We start from the raw sequence: 20,651 nt of genomic DNA, 5'->3' as shown, positions 1-20,651 counted from the left end.
AAACTCAGTGGTTTTATCGATAAAGGTCACAAAGTGGATACATTGTTGGTTATAATGGCTGTCCCTACTTCTGAACAGTGTGTATATATATATATATATATATATATATATATATATATATATATATATATATAGACTGTGTGTGTATATATGTATATATAGGTGTTGTTGCAAACTGCTGTATGTGTTAACACTCTTTTAGAGTCTTCAAGCGATTGCTGCTTATACACAAACAAGTGGTTGTTTTAAACTGCAAGAGATACAGTACATCTATATGAAGTGGAACACATTTTATACATTAGCCTGTGATAACATATCCATCATATCAGTTTTACAGTTGTGAGTTTGTTTCTGGGTGGTATTAGGCATGTTTGTACTGATATGCTCAGCTACTTAGATCACCTCTCAGCAGAAGTGCTCAGGATGAAGACAATGACCCAGCTGCATCTGTTTAAGCATGCATGACAGAACAGATTCTTAATTGAATGACTGTGGACTGTGACGCTAAGCTAATTATACCCAAAGGGTAGCAATGCGTCTAAACCGGTCAGATCTTAACCATCAGGAGCCCCAATTAGAGTGCCAGAGTTTTCTCAACTCACATCCCTTATTCATTATTTTCATACAAGAGCTTGTCGTGTCCGACTGCTTCACATATTTACTTTTGTACACATTTTGCGTTCTTGCATTTATTTTTATTTTTTTCTGTGCTTTCAAAAAAAGTGATATCTGGGTGTCAAACTGTATCTCTCTGATAAACTACTCTGACTCTTTAACCTCTCTGTTTATATTTTCCAGTTTTCCTATCGTTTCTCTTCCAGTGCCATTTAGAGGCAGACACATGCACACAATTAGACTGGTAATAATAGAGAGGAAAGCAAGTCTTCCCACACATAGAGGACATCATAAGCACTTTCTGTTGTTGATTTAGTCTTAAACGTTTTTGTTTTCCTTCATTTATGCACTAGTATCTTGGTTTCTTTCGAAATGTAAGAATTTACCGTCTTTAAATCTCCTTCAGGCTTGTAAAAAATCTTCCCACAGATTCTTCGCCGCGTCTCTAATGAGGGATTCGTGACCAGTCGTGTTGGCTTGCAGCAGGTCTGGAGGCCAAGACCAAGCTGTGAGCTGTGGTCGAAATCCTCCACAGGGAAACATGTCATTGTCTGAACACAAGACCAGACTTCTTCTCCTTTAAGGACACAGTATGTTTGTATTAGTGCTGTTTGCTGAGGCACATGCTGCTACTATTTCGATTTCAGTTTTTATTACAGGCTTGATACCTCAAATCATGCAGCTTTTTGAGGAGAGGTGCCTGTTCCTTCTCTCACCAGTCACATGATTTTTGCAAGGTTAAGGATAAAATGGGTAAAAGAAAATCCATAGAATTAAATTGAAGTCATATCATGGCTCCAGTAATATCAAGCATAATTCAAGTTTCGTGCATAGTTCGGTTATAGTCTTCATCTTTCTAACCGTTGTAGTAATCTTTTATTTTTAGACCTTAGCAACTGCATAACAACTGCATCAAAGCCAGTAAAAACACTTTAACACAAGCATATTCTACTAAACCATGTTTTTATATGATAATAATGCCTGGGGAAGCACAGCTAATTATTTAAAATTAATTTTGTCATCATTGACTTTGTACTTGAATTCTGGCCACTGGTTTTTTTTTTTTTTTTTTTTACGTTATTTTAAGGTGTCCTTGTTACAGTGTAATTATGCATTTAAGTAATGAGTAATATGAATTAACTACATATACTTTCTATATGGTTAGGTTTAGGATTAGGGTTTGGCTTTGTGTTACTTGCATGTAATTGTTGTTGTAATAGCTAAGGGTGGGCGGATCGATCTAAATATCGATATTATCGATGCCAACACTGGTATTGGTATCGGATCGATACAATTGTAATTGAATCGATATTTTAATTTAAATATATCTCATCTACGTTCATTATACTTTGCTCCTGTCTTCTCGTCTACAATCCTGAGCAAATGCTGCTTTCACATCCTGGCCCACTTTGCTACTCCTCCCCCTCCTGGTGCTCTGCTGTGATTCGTTGTTGTGTCGTCACGTGACTCACTGACACAACGCGCCGAGGATCAGCGAACAGAGTGAGCGAAGCTGATAGCACATTGAAGTCCAGAAGGGGGGCTCAGGGAATGGTATTTGACAGGTTTATTGGTTCTTTGTTTGTTCTTCAGTAATAATTGTGTGCACTTTATTTCATAAGGGAGAGATTTTTGTTATTCTTTATTATTATTATATTTTTTAAAGGCTGTAAAGAAGTCAATCTACAGTGCCTAATAATTTTGTGAACTTCAATACATTAATAAAAAAAAATTGCCTAAATAATTGATCATTCATTCACCTCAGAAATAATGACAGACCTACTGCTCTCCCCTACACAATTTTGTTTTATTTTATTTTTTAAGTAAAAAGTATCGTATCGGTATCGGCAATACTGACCCTATATGTATTTGGTATCGGATCGATACCAAATTTTGCAGTATTGCCCACCACTAGTAATAGCAAGTGCATGTAACATGTAATGAGGACAGCTTAAAATAAAGTGTTACCTTTTTTTATAATTATTTTCAATAATTATTCCAAACAAAACAGCCTTTGGTGTCACAAATGATAAACCACCAATTGCTCCTTCTGTAGGTTACTGCAGGTTTTCAAAGTATATGACTCATTTCATGAGTTTTGTCATTTTTAAGAGCACTGCGGTGTCACTGTGTGAATGTGTTCATTAAGTGTGAGAGTCATTCTCACTGAATGTTGAACTACTGGATCAAGGAGTTAGCTGAACTAGCTTTTAAAAATGGCTACACAAACTTGCTTTACTTCAGCAGCCTTCTCTAAGTTTACACTAGTTAAGTTACATACAAATCCATCGTGAACGCACTTGATTGACTTTCCTACTTAAACTGTGGTTCAGTAGTTATGCGATTCCAAGAATAACCATTAAAACTATCGAGCTCACAAAACCATCAAGTGCAGAGAACAGCATCTGAATCGCTGTGTAATATAAAGGATGTTCTGGAGCGTCCCTGTCTCATCTTTCCTCACTCAGGGAAACGAGCGGCTGCCGGATTGATCCTTCTCCCTGTGGCATAATCCAAATCGCATAACACTATCACATCTCATTTTACTATGGCTGCCACTTCTGAGAGAAGCTGTTGGAAACTCAGGTGCCTCTGAACTAGAAGCTGATATCCGGACTTGACCGGAAAAAAAAATCCTTCATGTTCAAAGTACAATTCAATTGATTTGAACTCCTTTATGCCCCACAAGGGTGACGCACCATGAATTAAAAGCTGCCTTTAGAAGAACTAAATTAATTAGCTATATTTCACAGAATGTGGCATTGCGCACAGTAAGTCTTCACAGTAAGATTTCTACAACGACACATGACTGTCGATCAGGTATAAAAGCGGTCATTATCTGGCATCACTGTCTACTTGCTACAGATCTGTTTATTTCATCAGTGTAAACTTGCAGAGAGCTGCACTGCATGCATGTTACTGCTTGACACTGACGTGGCAGAACCTTTGATTAATTATTGATCTGAGATTTAAAACTGAATGAAATGGGGGTATTGTCTCCTGTTATGTTCACTGTTTTTTTTTTTTTTTGTCTCTTCAGTAGCAGAATATCGCCACGATAACATCTCCACATCAATTTTTTATGTGTTCAGTGCTGCTTTTTGGTCTCGCCTTAATTGTTCCGAACACTGTTCTGATATAGTCTGAGATTTATCATCTTTCAAAAATCAGATTTTTTGAGTGCTGGTGTAGCTTCCAGCACGCTGCTTAACATAAAATAGCTATAGACCAGGAACACTTTTATGCCATCCATGGTGGTGTTATTTTTGTTGCTCTTTTGGGGATTTTTATCTTTCTACCATGTTCTACTGTATATCTTTAGTACCAAGAAAACTAGTCAGCCAGCGGTGCAGTTCAACAAAGATACGTCTAACAGTGCAGTTTAGTTGTGAAGTTCTCTGCCCTTTTCATGTAGAAGTCCTGAGACTGATGTTTTTATTCTGGGGTGCTGGGCTTGCTGGGTTGCTTCAGCTCATTTTTGTTAATGATTGAGTTAATAAAAGGGAGTCAGATGGTGCAAGTGCATTTCGGGTTTCTCCACCTTGACCCTCTCTTAATGTGTTATTCAGGGCTAACCCTTTCTCCCATCCCCAAGCCCTTGTATTTAAAGATTCATGCTAGAAGATAGTAGTTTATTTTTTTATTTTATATATATATATATATATATATATATATATATATATATATATATATATATATATATATATATTTTGCCTTGGGGTGTAAATACATTTAAAAAAAATAGTTTTTGATCAATTCATTTTTAATTCTGTACTGAATCATGAAATATAAAATCTGGTCGCTTTTCATTTATAAAAAATATATATATATTCAATTATAATTTTATTATAATTATAAAATGTTAAAAATTAGAATAAAAATATATCAATATCACATCCAATAGGATGTGCTTTTCCAATATATAAAAAAAGTATTTTATTATAATTTCTAGAATTATATTATCAGTTTAAAATTGTTCAAGTTTGTGCTGTTTTTTTTTGTTTTGTTTTTTATATATAAAAAAAAAAATTATGGAAATATGGAAATTCACTGGTCGAAAAGTGGCAGCCCTGTCGTGTGCTGGACAGCGTTTGCTCCAGAGGTTTCCCGCTGGGACACACCAGGAGCTCATAAACCAGCCCAGAATAGCAGTGTGTCAGATACCCTCCTAACATTAGCTGCTGTGACGGAGCCTCAGTGAGATATTTTACACTGCAGCCTCGAGCTACACGATAATGTCCAGCCCTGTGGAGAAGGATCAAAACCAATGATCACTGTGTCACGCTCAGGACTGGAAACTGACAATTTGCTATACATCTTACTACTTTCTCTCTTCCTCACTCAAAATCTAGTCTCTCAGAACCATACTTCTGATTTTCAGCATAAAACCGGGTTCAGTTTCTACGTGTTTAAACCAGAAACTACCCACTTAGACAGGACTAGCTGAAAAACATGTACCAACGACCAACAATGGATTGCTTATTTATTCATTTATTTTTTCATTTTCGGGACAGATCAATCTGAAATGGACTGTACAAAAATACTTTTTAAACATGATTTTGCTGATGACGTTTTGCAGTCAGACAACCTAATTGAGTATTTCTTTTAGTTTTGTGGGTGGGCCGTGGGTGGCCCGTCTGAGGCTGATACTCCAACATAATAGGATTAGTCTGGGTATTGTAGCTTAAGCAGATGAAGTAACGTGTCAGCCAGTGAAGTGCTTAGTGGTTTGGGCAGCAGTTATCTCTTTCAGATGTCAGATGGCCGTAGTGGTGTGCTACCGCAGACAATCCCATGAAACCACACTACTTTTCTCCTGCTCTTTTCTCTCCAGCACGCGTTGTAGCTTTTGCAGAATTAATTCAGTCAGATGATGTACGTTTTGAAGATCAGTGCTGTCAATGATTTAAGCAGTTCTTGTTACACAGTGTTTTTTTTTATTATTTATTATTTTTTCTATTTTTCCCCCTGATTACCATGACAACAGCATGCTGCTTTCAGCACAGATTTCCGTCATTCATCTGTTTGCCTTGCCTACAGAACCAAGGCATTGTCAGCATCAAAATAACTTCTCTTTGTCAAGTATTTGTGTGGAAAAGCCTCTCTAGTCTCCTATGTGGCCCAGGTTTGCCGTCGGTGCGAGACTGTCACCGGCTAATGAGAATTCTTACTCCTCCATGAGCATGTGTTGAAAGGGTTTGAGTTTAACAAGCTGGAAATAACTATGCCACATCAAATCCCTTCAAGAGTTTCTTAAAATCACATTTGATTATAGCCAGACTAATATACAGCTTTTACTGGAAACAGCTTCGAATGGCCTAAATTGAAGCTGAAGTTGAAATAGAACACTGTCGAGCCACTTTTGTTGGCAAATTGCAGATCTTACCAGCTTTATCACTGTTGGTCTCCCTCTCTTTAGTCATCTTTTAAAAGGTAATAGTTTTTTTTTTTCTATTTCCATGCATTATGTTTTGTTAGATACGAACAATAAATTATGCTCTCTTTGTCATTCAAATGCTAACCATGAAATAATGGTTCTGAGGTAAGAAACATGACTTCTTTTGACTTGCCAAATGCTTTTTTTTTTTCCTGCCTATGTTGATGTCATTGTGTGTTGTTTTTTTGCATGAACTTGTCAACACTTGATGTATAAAATGCTTAATACTGCATAAAATTAGGGATGCATGATATCTGTACTTTTTTAAATGGCATCTATTGATTGATATACAGTATATGTCAGGTAATACTGGATATGGTGCTTTTTTTTGTCATCATCTGAATTTTGGAACAGTGTTAAAGTCAGATGTCAATATTAAGTTTATGTTGAACAAATTGGTTGAATGTAAAATGTTCTGCACTGTTACACTGTTTTAAACATGCATTTAAGCTTCTGAAGTCACAGCTCACCTTTAAATGTTAATGTGGTATGAATCACTTTGTCTGAAAAACCTTTTTATTATTTTGTTCCGTAGTGGACCAAAGCATGTTTGAGAACTTCAACACTGTGGAACAGCCGAAGCTGAACTCTCGTCCAGCAGCCTCCTCAGACACCTCCGCCCTGGGAGGATCCAAGACAGGATCCCTGAAAAATGCCCTGAACTTGGGCAAAGCCATGGGAGCAAAGGTAAATGACCTGCTCCGCCGAAAAGATCCCAGCAGCCTCGGAGACATCGGAGTCACGGAGGTGAATAAGAACGTGGAGCCAATGTGGTCCAGCATGACTGAGATGGGCCATAGCACAGCAAGAAGCAGGTAAAGATGCAAACCTCAATACGGTCATTATATTCCTTTCACGCTTGGAATAAAAGTGCTAGGAAGTTGTCAGCTTTGCTACTTGCTCTTGACATTTAAGACCCAGAGTGTTTCTACAGAGACAGATTCAGGGGTTGGACTGTGTCATGTCCCAATCCGATCACTTCACTGTCCTGTCCAATAAATGTCAAATAAACAATATTCCTCTAAACGTGGGGTGATTTTTGATCTGGTTCCAGTTCACTTGCATCCAGTAATGCTGAATAAATGTGTTCCATCCAAAGCAAAACATTTAATATTGTAAAATAATATTACAATTTAAAAGAGTTTATTTTGATGTATTTTATTCCTGTGATGGCGAAGCTGAATTTTCAGCAGCTCCCGTTTTCTGAGACATTCAGAAACATTTCTTATTCTTATTTTCAAAAAAGTTGTGCTGCTTCATACTTTGGTGAAAACCATGATACACTACTTTTTTTAACCTATTTTTAAAGAAAATTGTATACTTTATTTGGCAAGAACACATTAAATTGATCAATGACAGTAAAGAAATTACATAAGTCATACACCAAATCAGCATATTCATTTAGCTTTGCCATCACTGGAATATGTTACATTTTAACTAGGGCTGTCAAAAATAGTGCGTTAACAACGTTAATTAGTTGTTTGTCGTTAATTACGTCAAATTTTTTAACGCATTTCACGCATTATTCAGGTCAGGAAAAGTCTCGTCGATCTCTGAATTCTCAAGATAGTAAAAAACAGCGGCGAGCGCCACGACGAAAACACAGAAGAAGCTTAAGGTTTTACCCCATTTACTCTCAAATACATTCATACCAAGCTCGATAAACAGAGACGACTTTGGTAGTTGATACGCTGGAGCTTCTTCCTGTTATAGCGTCCTGTGTTTCACACTGCGCATGCGCAGAGCGCCTACATGCAATGCAGCGAAAATTACAGCTGTTTGGAAAAGCATATGCATTTTTACTTGGTTTTACTGGCATTTGAAGCCTTCAGAACGTGAAAATATCGATCCTAAAGTATTGTGGCAGAGCAAATGAACACTTCTCAAAAACAAGAGTGCCCAGAGTGCTGCTTATGTGATGGTGGAGCATGTTTGTGTTTCTCTATGCATAATTTCATAGATATGTGGCTATTTTTAACTACTGGTTCACCTAAAACTCTTACACTATCAGTAGTTAAATGGCATGGTTTGATATAGTGCTCAGGTAAATTTGATCTAAGTAAAGGTTAAACTTTTGAAATTCAGAAAAAAAAGAACCACATATTGATGAATCAATACATGAAAAGTATGTATCTGTGTCCTGTTATTTATCTTTTGGTATGCATTTCAGATTCAGATTTCAGAGGATTCAGGTGTAATTGCAAATAGTGATTAATCATGATTAATCCACTGAAAATTCTGATTAATTTGATAAAAAATGTTAATCATTTGACAGCCCTAATTTTAACATATATTAAAATAGAAACCTTTTTTTTTTGTCATTGTAATATTTCACAATATTACTGATTTACTGTATTTTTGATCAAATATGCAGCCTTTGTGGAGTATGAGATACTTATTTAAAAAAACATGTGAAATGACCATTTATCACAGCGGATTCATATTTCTCTATGGCAGTTCATATCTCTTTCAGTAGTGAATGTGAAAACAGGAAAAATGTATTTTTTTATTATATGTGAGCACCATGAAAGATTTGACTGACATGTCTTAGAGAAGGGAAAAAAGGCTTTTAATGTGGCAATACAGCAACTGCATTCAATATCAGCAGCCGTCAAGGGAATGTATTCCTGGATTTAGGATACAGGAGTGTTCCTGTTTGTGTGAGTCCATGTTCGTGTGTTGCATGAGGCAAACTTTGACTTGTGTCGAGGGTTTGGCTTAATTGGCTGCAATATTACCAGTTGTGTAACATCTATTATACACATTCCTTCCAGCTTTTTAATATGCCTGCTCATAAAATTAATGGAAATAATGCCTTTATATCCATAATTAGTAGAGCTTGCTATGACAATCATTGAAAGATATTACCACTTGGGAGTTAGTGGTACAAAGACAGAACATAAGTAGTGAACTTGTTACGCAAGCTTCATGATTTGTGGAATAATACCTAAATTGAGGGGCCTGATGAGGAGCGCTGATTGTTTTAACTGGCGGATGTAAAACGGATGAAAAAGACCCATAGACTTTATGGCTTTCATCAACATTCATATCTTTAAAAGGCCAAGTACATATTCCATATTCCATATTCCACTGTCATAAAATGATAAATGAAATGATGCATGTACTAGAAACCAACTTCTTATCATGTCTAGTAAGGTTATTATTGCACAGATACGTGCCATTACTGAGGGAGTTGTGCTGTTATCATTGGATATACTACAAGAATGTGTCACTAAATGACTGTGAACATTTCTTGTGACTTGAGAAGGTAATCACCTCATTGCATCTACTATGTTAAAATATAGGAACATATATATTTTACACATCCGTTCCATACAGATATTTTTGAAAAGTCTCTTATTCTAACGGGGGCTGTATTTATTTGATTAAAAAAATACAGTAAAAACAGTAATATTGTGAAATATTTAATATATCAAAACAAAATGTATTCCTGTGATGGCAAATGTTGAATTGTATCCTTTAGAAATAAGTATAACATACTGATTTATATATTGTTATTGTTATTATTGTTATTATCAATTTTTTTTTTAAATGATACTAATTTTGACCTAATTGCTCAATTAAAATGCACCCTTGCTGAATGAAAATATACCTTTTCTTAAAGAAAAGTGTTTATTTATATGGAGCATTTAAATAAATTCAAGTACTGCTGCTTTCCCACATTTAATTTATTGATTTAAAATGTTACATTTTTGTCACAATTTTGCTTTCTTTAAGATTTTTTAATACATTTTCCTTAAAAAAAGGTCATAAAACATTTGATATGGAGATTAAAATCACAAAAGGATTATAAGTGAACTACGTGCAACCTTCACAATCCAAAGTTTAAAATTCAAATCAACTTCCCTGCATTGGAAATATGATAATAAGTAAATATGGAAAATAAGTTGTCTTTTGGACAATCTTTTTATCCTGTCCAAAAATGATCCTCTGAATTCAAAAGAAAGACTTTTGTTCACTTTTTTTCCTCTTTCCCTGTAGTCTTGATCGGTGCTTTAAAACTGACCTTTAATAAGATTTATTCAAATGAAGTGAATCTATTGGGGTCATTCTATCTTGCATGATCACATTGTGTCTTTGCTTTTTCTTTCTCTCACGCAGTCACATCTCCCTGGATTCCTTCCCTCGGCTAGATCCCCCACCTCCCACGGGTAAAAAGCGTCTCCCACGGGCCTTGAAGACCACCCAGGACATGATGATATCCTCTGACCCTGTGGTAGCCTCCCCAGAATCCTCCTTCGTCTCCTCACCTGACAAAATCTTCCAAGATAAAGCTGAGCTTCAGCCTGAACCAAGCCCTGAAGAGTCCGGCATTGAGAAACCTTCAGAGCCTGGTGACTGTGTCAGCAGCCAGATGGAGAAGACCAGTATAGAACTAAACAAGAAGCCCACAGCTGTGGTGATGGATGTGGATCAATCACAGCTGCTGCTCTCTGTTCCAGATCTCATTCACAAAGACACTCCAGACCCAAAGAAACTCACCAGCTCAGAAACTAGAATGGCTTCCACCCCATGTCCAGGGAACGGGGGCTGCCACATCAGCGTCACTGAGGGGGAATTGTTGGAGAATGGCACAGTGGATTACGGGACCCTTAACTTGGAGAACGAAGAATCCCACCCTGACCTGCTGTCATTTGAACAGGCTTGAGACCCTCAAGCGCATTCATTCTCCAGGCTTCCACAATGACAACAGAGAGGCTTGAATCAGTCATTTAAACTGCATTCATTCTGCATTTCATATTTTGCCTTTATAGCAAAGTACCACTGACTGTACTTAGTTATTTTTTAGAGATAATTATTCAAATGATAAAAAAAATCACTCTTGTTTTTTTTAATCGTAGCACCATAATCATTTCGAAAGACTGTATTTTATGCGAATCGATTAACAAAAACCAAAGTGAAAGCTACACTGCTTAGAAGTTTTTAATGAGTATTTTTTTACTTGTTTTCCAGTCAAATGTTAAAGTGGAACTTCCCGATAAATTTTCTTGAAGCAACACTGCATACGTTCTCGTTATAGCTTAAAAAAATAGTGAATTTTGTCTCACTGCACTGAAAGATTGATTCATTGTTTTCAGTATAAACAAGTCTAATGTTACAAATTATTTCTGTTTGACATATAAGTGATGTACAGTACTTATGAACTTTAAATCAAAGAATACTGAAACAATGTATTCAGAATCAGCGTATTAGAATGATTTCTGAAGGATCATGTGACACTGAAGACTAAAGTAATGTCATGTATTCCATCATAGGAATAAATGACATTTTAAACTATATTAGAATAGAAAAGAGTCATTTTAAATTGTAATTTCATGTAACAATTTTTACTGTATTTGATCCAATATGATCAAGTATGAGACTTCTTTAAGAAACTAATTTATATTATTGAAAGCAAGTCTTATTTATATAGTTGTACATTTTATTTGTAAAGATTGCATTTGTCGTCTTTGAATGATTTTGAGACCATTTTACTGGAAGATTAGAAAAAATACTCATTAAAAACAACATTTTTAACATTTTTATACCTCCAAGGCTGTCTGTGCAGTTTCATGAGTGGCCAGCATTTCATGTTTTTTTTTGTTTGTTTGTTTCATTTGGATTTTACAACCATGTAAAAGTTCGGACCATATCATTGTGCTCAATGTCATGATCAGTGGCAGTATGAGCGAGCGCACATGGCCTTGGGTCAGTCAATACTGCGTTATGCACCTTACGGCAGCAGTATGTACTGCATCTGTGTTGTTTTTGACACTTGACCTCAAGATCAATCTTCCCAGTCTCATGGAGAAAGTCTAGGATCCTAACTTTGTAAGCAGTGGCATAGCAATAACAGTCAAGGTGATGATGGCTCGAGGAATGTCAGTCAGCATGAAGGTATGCAGAAGGGTTCTGATAGTCCCTGGAATGCTAAAACTCAACACTAATCTTGATTCTTGTCCTCTTGTTTGTGTAGACAGGCTGACTCCCATGACATTCTCTCAGGCCTGTTGGTTTTATTTCTTCATCTTCAGAGATTTCGGGCTATTCCAATACTAACAATGCCACTATTTACACTCCCGTTATTTATAGAAATTTACTGTGATCCTTTATATGTGTATAGATATACTGAGATGTTGATTGTAACTCAAAGCTGAAATGAAATGGTTGATATGCATTATGAAAGATGACTTAACCAAAGTTTTGAGTTGTCATACATGTATTGCAATTATAGGATTACTTCCTTTTGGTAACACTAACATTGTAAAACCATATGTGCAATGATCTGTAATGACTCATAATAGTGTGAACACTAAAACGAGAATTGAGAGTAAACCAAATTCATGCTGATACATGTGCAGATGGTGAATCATGATGGACCACGTCAGATAAGAAAGCATAGATTATGAAATACCTGTGTATATGTGCTGGTGAAACAACGGCTGAATGAAGGAAAGCAAGCATATTTATCTTATTGTTTTAGACATTTTTTTTTTTAGACATTGTTTAGTGTTTAGAAGATTATTGATGGAAACTTAAAGGAATAGTTCACCCAGAAATGTAAATGAGCTGAAATTCCGCTCGCCCTCAGGCCATCCAAGATGTAAATGAGTTTACTTCATAAGAACAGGTTTGAGAAATGGGTGCTGTCAGAAGAGTCCAAAGAGCTGATTAAAAACATCTCAATACTTGTTTAGAAATGGTTTGGGCAGTTTTTGCTTGTAAACATTGATAGATCTGTGCATATTTCTCCCCTGATTCAGACCAGAAAGGAGAAAGTAACATTATGGAAAGGCAGAATTCTGGGTATTTTTAGCCGGAAGCAGCGGTTTGAAGTTAAAAACATCTTGATAGATTTGTTTCATACAAATAAACAGCTGTTCACTTCAAAATGTTTACTGATTGACTGGAGTCGTATTGTGATGTTTTTTTATCATTCTGATGGCACCCATTCACTGCAGAGGATCCATTGGTGAGCAAGTGATCAAATCTGTTCCAATAAAGAAACAAACTAATCTAATCATCTTGGATGGACATTTTCATTTTTGTGTGAACTATTCTGGTAGCATTACAGGAATGTTATTTAAAATTGTTCTGTGTGATGATTCATGCATTTTAATTTCATAGTAGTCCCATCAGTCATAGTTTGTTTGAATGAAGAAAAAAGAATGTTGAAGGAAAAAGGCATGTATATGAAGGTTTTAAGAGTGCACTGAATTGTATTTCAAGAGGCTGGGTATATTAAAGTGATTTCCCATTATAGTAACTATTTGTGACACAGTTTGGGTCTGGGTGCCTTTATTTTCAGTAGATGGATCTTATGCAACTTCTTTTTTTATTCGAGGCAGTTTATAGAAAATAATTTACAGGGTCTGTCTGCACCACTAAATGGTTTGCTTTATGACGTGACGACAGTGAAGTAGGAATCACAGGATTGCTGTGATTCCTACATGAGGTTGAACCTGCAAATTTTGGTTTACCAGAACTGATTCATAACCATGAGGTTACCGTCACGTCACCCCAAATCCAGACAAAACTGTATATTTCAGTCCACCCCGCCAACCATGTTCAACTCTAGAAATATTTCTTATATTCATGCACATGGACATTTAATAACATTTTCTGATCACCACAATATCAAGTGAATTTAAAGCTGCTTTAATCATTTAAACAATTTTTTATTAGCTGCAAAGTTACAAGTTTTGAACTACATTTTTAATGATTTTTGTCCATTTCCTCAGCTTACATGCAAAGCACCTTTACATTGAAATTTTGAAATTACTTACATTTTTAATTCCAAATCATTTCATCTGTCACTCCAAATGCCTCAAACTTTAGAAGCAAGCCGTTATAAATACATACTCGTAGTGAGTCTGGGGCAGTGGGTGGGATCTTCATCCTCTATCCTGTTCAGTGACCGTCTCAGGGTTTATTGCAGTCATATCCTGTTTTACTGTTTCTTTTCCCAAAATATAACCTATTTATTTATCAATGCCAGCCAGATGTTCTGTTTAGACCGAGTACTTAAAGCATGAAGGTGGCTTTTAATCTGAGAAAAAAAAAAAGAAAGAAAAAAAGGTTTTGTCACATGGGTATCGTTGTTAGAGCAGCCCACTTCGCTCTAAACATTTCTGACTTGTTACTGATGTATTACACCTAAATATACTTGTGATTCAGTACATTATGAATTAAAATTTGATTCAGGCAAATTACATTCTTTTGCAGTTTATTTATTTGGACTTACATTGGTACTGCTAGGTGTGTGTGTGTGTGTGTGTGTGTGCCGATTCTAATAACAGTTTGCATTCACTCTGCCATAGCTGTATAAGAAGTCTAACTCCTGCTGCATAAAACATCCCCAAACCATGACACTTCCCCCCCCCCTCCATATTTCACTGACTTCTTTAGGCACTTGGGCATCAGTCTTTCCCCAGTTTGATGCCGAACAAAATGTTTCCCATCAGATCAAATTTGCTCTCATCACTAAAGTGAACTTTGGACCAGTTCTCTCCACAAAACATGCTCCTCCGTAAAAGTGAGCTTAGCATTTTGATACTTTCTGTTGATGAGAGGCTTGGTCACTGCAGAGTCCGACTTCTCTAAAACATGCCGAGACAGATCCTTACCCTGTTTAGCACTGAACTGATGAGCAATTCCAGCTGCAGTGCTGAACCCATTCCCTATTGAGAGTCACTGCATTATCCTGTCTCTTCGGGAATTTTGTCTTACATGGATGACCAGCCTTTCTGGGGGACTTGAATGTATCAGTGTCGATGTAAAACTTCTCTTGCAACAACTGAAAGTGTCATCCCTTTGGCCTTCATCTGGACTGCCTCCTGTTGCAGGGTTTTAGTGACCTTACAGCGGCCTGCAGTCTCTCTGAAAATTGGAGGAATACTGCCAGTTAAATAGACTTTGTCATATAATTTAAAAAATTAGCACCAGGTGCCAAATTAACACATCTAAGGTGTGTGTATATATATATATATGTGTGTGTGTGTGTATACATACAGTGTATACACAGTATATATACAGACCAAAAGTTTGGACACACCTCATTAACACGTGGAATTATATATGGAATTATATACATAACAAAAAAGTGTGAAACAACTGAAAACATGTCATATTGTAGGTTCTTCAAAGTAGCCACCTTTTGTTTTGATTACTGCTTTGCACACTCTTGGCCTTCTCTTGATGAGCTTCAAGAGGGAGTCACCTGAAATGGTCTTCCAACAGTCTTGAAGGAGTTCCCCGAGAGATGCTTAGCACTTGTTGGCCCTTTTGCCTTCAGTCTGCGGTCCAGCTCACCCCTAAACCATCTCGATTGGGTTCAGGTCCGGTGACTATGGAGGCCAGGTCATCTGGTGCAGCACCCCATCACTCTCCTTCTTGGTCAAATAGCCCTTGATGCCTTCAGTGTGACTCTACAATTTTCATAGTCATGACAATGAAAACTCTTTGAATGAGAATGTGTGTCCAAACGTTTGGTCTGTACTGTATATAATCACAATATTCCTAAAAATGTAATGCAGGATAATGGTTTTTGACATTCATAATAATTATAGAAAATGTTTCTTGATCAGTAACTCAGCATATTAGAATGATCTGAAGGATCGTGTGACACTAAATACTGAAAGGCTGCTTAAAATTCAGCTTTGACATTACATGAATAAATTACATTTTTAAAACATATTAAAATAGAAAACGGTTCTTTTAAACCATAATATTTTACAATATTTCACTGTGTTTTACATCAAATAAATGTAGCCTTGGTCATACCAAACCCAAACTTGCAGTTTGACAGAATCTCACTACAAAGAGTTGCTGATATTGAGAGTATAGATCAAATGAAACATTTCCAGACTGGATGTATCCGCTACAGACATCTTGGAAGAAGGATGTGAAGAATGCATTGTCAGAATTCATTTGATCTCTCTGCAGAGTCAGGTTTTTGTTTAGTTTTTTTTTTTCGTTCCGTCCCTATCTCAAAACATTCTACTCTAAAAGAGTCCCTATAAGACAATTTTTATGTGCTAGACTTAATTTCCTACTGTCGTTCCAGTATTATTAAAGATTGTGTTCAATGATACTGGAATCTTTGGTCACTTGTTTCACATTTAAATTTGTCTAATTTAAATATGAAGGTGGTTGAGGCATTAGGAAATTGTTATCTTCACATTATAATAAAGGTTCCTATAAATGATCACCACTTTTGTTGTTCTTTTGCACATTTTATTCACAGAGAAAGGGTTTCGCATTTTTATGTTGTTATTATAAGTGAGAAAACCGAGATATAACTTCAAGTTTTCCAGTACAGTCCCTCGGCAGCATTCCAGGAGATGAGAAAGGGAGCGGGAATACCACAGTTGCCATATTGGCTAAAAAAGCCAGTTTTGCAAGGTGAGAGAAAGTTTTCCAACAGCAAGACTCATTATGACAACAACACCGATCAGTAACACTTCCATCCTGTCGTCCAAGTCAACTGCTTCCTGTTGCACACAGACAACATATGCTTTTGGCAATACAGAGGACAGACAGAGTCTCTATTTGATGTAAAATAATGTGATATAATAACCACATGAACTTACTTTATCTATGTAGCTTGCAATTTACAGGTCAGAAGCAGTAGAAACAGCACAAATAAACAACGGTCTTCAGTCTGTTTTCTTATGTGATAGTTCTGAATTGACCTGACAATGAACATCCAAATAAAGTAGTCTAAAACTTCATGTATGCTACCTAATTGCCATAGACGGATGATTTTTTTTTCTAACAGTGTTGAATATTAATTCAAAAATAAATCTTTGAGACAATAATTTATATAGTTGAATGCATATGTGCATGAATAAATCAATGCATATTATTAACAAAGGACATTTCATTTGCATGAGGTTAACCTCTGTGCCTCTTCTACTTCTGCCATGTATTGTTTTATATTTAAGACATTAATGAATTGTGATCTGGCTCTAACCTGGTTTAGATTTGTCATACTCGTCAGATTTCTTCCAAGTGAACAGCTATCAGAGAATGGCAAAATACTGTGTGCAACCATTTTTGTTCTCTTTGGGTAATATTATTAGCAAGCATGGCATTAGCATTTGAAGGCCTCTTTTCTAATGTCTCTCATTCATAACAGCATATTTCCACCTCATAAATATACGTTTCAAAATAACTTTCTAATCGAGATGCAGAAAAGTTCAAGACTTGATTATTGTAATGCACTTTTGGCTGGATGCCCCCAGAGTTCCATAAATAAGCTGTAACCTGTCCAAAATGCAGAGGCAGAGATCAACCAAATCCAGAAAATATGATCGAATCAGTCTAATATTCACACACAAACCCTCTTATTCTAAACAGAATACTTCTCTGTTTAATCATAAAGTGAAATTCCCCATAGTCTGCTTTTAATCTGGAAGCTATTGTTTCTTCCGTATTACTTTTAAACATCATTTCCTTGTTAGAAGAAGTATTAAAGGAATAGTTCACTCATAGATGAAAAATGTACTCCCCCTCAAGCCATTCAAGCAGTAGATGAGTTTGAAACCGATTTGGAGAAATTTAGCATTACTGTACATCACTTGCTCACAAATGGATTTTCTGCAGTGAATGGCTGCCGTCAGAATGAAAGCCAAACACCTGATAAAAAAAAAAACATCACAATAATCCATAAGCAATCCAGTCCATCAATTAATGCATTGACTTAATACAAATGTGTTTGTTAGAAACAATTAAATTGAATAAAAGACCCTTCCATTATGAATATTTACCTAATAAAGTATCTTTAATGCATCAAAGGCATACAATATTAAACATTATAATTACACCGTTATACAGTATATCATTTAAATGTAAAAAAAAATAAAGAATAAAAGCATGTTCTTTTCAACATTTGTGTTTTTTTTTTTTTTTTTTTTTTTTTTACTAGAAACTCCTAAACTGTATTAGTCGTACCCTAGCTCATTTCCCCGGATATCCTTTAGAGTCTTCACCCTGCATGACTCTTTATTTAATAATAATACTCGGCTAGAAGTCCAGGTTGAAACAGGAGGGTTTTACTGTGAAAAGTGGAAAAATAATCATGTCACTGGTGGGGTGCTTAATAAAGAGCGTAATAAAATTGCCTATTCACAAATCTGTCTTCTGTTTACATTCCGACTCCTGTTCATCTGTCCGCCAAGAGAAGACCCAGAATGCTGTTTGTGTGAAGAGACTCTGCAGGCACAATACTGAAGAACGGAGTTGGATTTGTTATTGTGTTGCTATGGTGACAGAAGGTCACCGCTGTGCCTTTGTGCAGCCATACTGAGTAAAAGCTCAGGCATTTGTCCAATAAAGGATAGACTTCAGCTCTGGTGATGAAGCACACAGAAATACTGAATTGTATTGGTAATGTTTTACCATCCAACTGATTGGTGAATGAAGTTTTCAAGCTTCAAGAAGGATGCAAAATCACTAGAAAAGGGTCATACATTGGTTCATATGATTCATGCACATCCCAATTCTTTTGAAGCCATATGAACATTGTATGGTGTGAGAAACAAATATAAAAATATATAATATTTTATAACAAAAAATATAGTCATTACTGATTTACCTTCATATCCAAACCAAAGACTGTTCTAGTGGCTCTTTCAAACATTTGCAAAAAAAAAAAAACAATGATACAGATGCACCATAACATACTATAAAAGTGGCCTATTTGACTTGTGTACTACATTTGAAATGCTCTAATTTCATACATAGCTTTGTGAAAAATACAGGCTGAAACTGAAACACTACTTAATCAAATTCAACTCACTGAATCAATAATCCAATCGACCCTTTGCCGGGAGTTTGAGTGACAAGTAAACTGACCAATCACAATGCCACCAATCTCAAAATCTGCCTATTTTCCAACAAAGAAACCAGACAGGAGAGTAGATTAATGTCGGGGGACTTGAACTTGAAAACAGTATGTATTGACATCTTTCTGTGGTTGAAACAAGATACCTTCTGATGTTCATTCATGCTTATTTCATGCTATAACTAGTAAAGAGGAAGAGATGATTGGTTGAACTTAAACTACAGAGATCTGTCATGAGTCACAAACATTAAAGAGCCACAAAACGGTATTTATGATTCAAATTTCTTAAAAAATTAACAAATTTGAAAGCTGATACTTTGATACCTGCTCTTTGTTGTCTGCTGGCGCGTTGTCCTCCTTGCTCCACAATGTATTTTTCACTGCATGAGAACATAATGTTTGGCAGGAGAGTACCATGACCTGTCAGACATAGCAACAGAAGGGAGGCGAGGGTTTGCAAAGGGACAGCTGCTGCACTGAAGGGAGAACATTGGTGAATAGTGACTTAAATTTGGGAGAACATTGGTGAATAGTGACTTAAATTTGGGAGAACACTGGTGAATAGTGACTTAAATTTGTTCTCTTGCTCATACAAAGGAATCGTGAGTCATTTGGACCATTTTATGATATTTTTACAGTACTTTTGCATCCTTTTTGGAGCTAAAAGGCTTCGGTCCCCATTCATTGTACTGTAATTGTATGGAAAAACTACCAATACAGTGTGTTTTGTGCTTCCTTGCAGAAAGAAAGCGATTTGGGAATAATAATAAAAAAGAGGCTGTCTAAATGACTGTATGACAGAATATTGATCACTGGGCACAGGATCACTTTAAACTTAAACGCACAGTCCAGACCACTTACTGGATCTTCTTACCAGAAATAGAGAAGAATGTCAAGACTGGGAACTGACGTACAGTTCAATAAATGTGCCTGAGATGTGGAGAGAGTGACGCTGATAACAATCAGCCATCTCTGAATGCAGCGTAAGACTCCTGGCCATGTGGATATGGCCATCTTTCCCTGTGGCCTGTAATCACACCAATCATTGATGTTTGGGTCTCACACAGATTCCCATCAGTGATATCCTGACCTCTGAGCGCTGAGAGAGAACACACTGAGACTGTATGAGTCAGCTTCAACCCACTGAGTTATCATTTATCAGGCGTATTGATCGTCACAGTACAGCACACGTTTGGGTATGTTTGTTTCAGATAAGGTGCAATGTTTAGTAAAGAGCTTTTCCCCCATCAGATTCCTGTTTTATCTCAGGGGTAATATAGCATTCCTCTGGGTTTATGGTCAGACTATGTCAGGTGAGAGAGCTGAAGTTAGAGAGAGAAAGAGAAAGAGAGAGAGAAAGAGACAGAGAGAGGGGTGTCTTCTGGCTGTCTAACACCTGTGCTCTGTAGTCCCTAATTCCATCCACTGTAACCGAAGGCAATGTTTGCATTTTTGCTGTTCAGTCAAGTGTGGTATGAAGCATCAGTATTTCATTCAGGTCAGGGTCCAGTTCTAAGTTATAAGTACAGATCTCTCAGGGATGGCCCAAACAAAATAAATAAATAAATAAAACACCAAAACATAGAAGTTGTGCTGTACAGGTTTTTTTTAGAATGTGTAATTACATTCCACACATTTCTTTTGTAATTTAAAATATAACACTTTATAAATATATGTATAAATATAACATGCAAAACTAAGATAATTTAGAAATAAAACTTAAAACTAAGTATTTTTTTACTTTGCTTGCAC

At 36.3% G+C, this 20,651-nt stretch overlaps 1 protein-coding gene across 1 annotated transcript in view; it reads left to right on the top strand.

The window, feature by feature from the left end:
- nos1apa (nitric oxide synthase 1 (neuronal) adaptor protein a) overlaps positions 1-10,867 on the top strand; it is a 90,989-nt gene extending 80,122 nt beyond the window's left edge. The window contains exons 11-12 of the mRNA XM_052599725.1: positions 6,588-6,867; positions 10,175-10,867. Coding sequence (XP_052455685.1) covers positions 6,588-6,867; positions 10,175-10,721 — 827 coding nt within the window. The 3' untranslated portion in view covers positions 10,722-10,867. The remainder of the gene's footprint in view (positions 1-6,587; positions 6,868-10,174) is intronic.
- Positions 10,868-20,651: the final 9,784 nt, after the last annotated feature.

The sequence above is a fragment of the Carassius gibelio genome, chromosome A6, assembly GCF_023724105.1.
Source record: "Carassius gibelio isolate Cgi1373 ecotype wild population from Czech Republic chromosome A6, carGib1.2-hapl.c, whole genome shotgun sequence".
In the NCBI taxonomy this organism is placed as follows: domain Eukaryota; kingdom Metazoa; phylum Chordata; class Actinopteri; order Cypriniformes; family Cyprinidae; genus Carassius; species Carassius gibelio.
The sequence above is the reverse complement of the archived record's forward strand: the minus strand, read 5'-3'. Positions and strand labels throughout refer to the sequence as shown.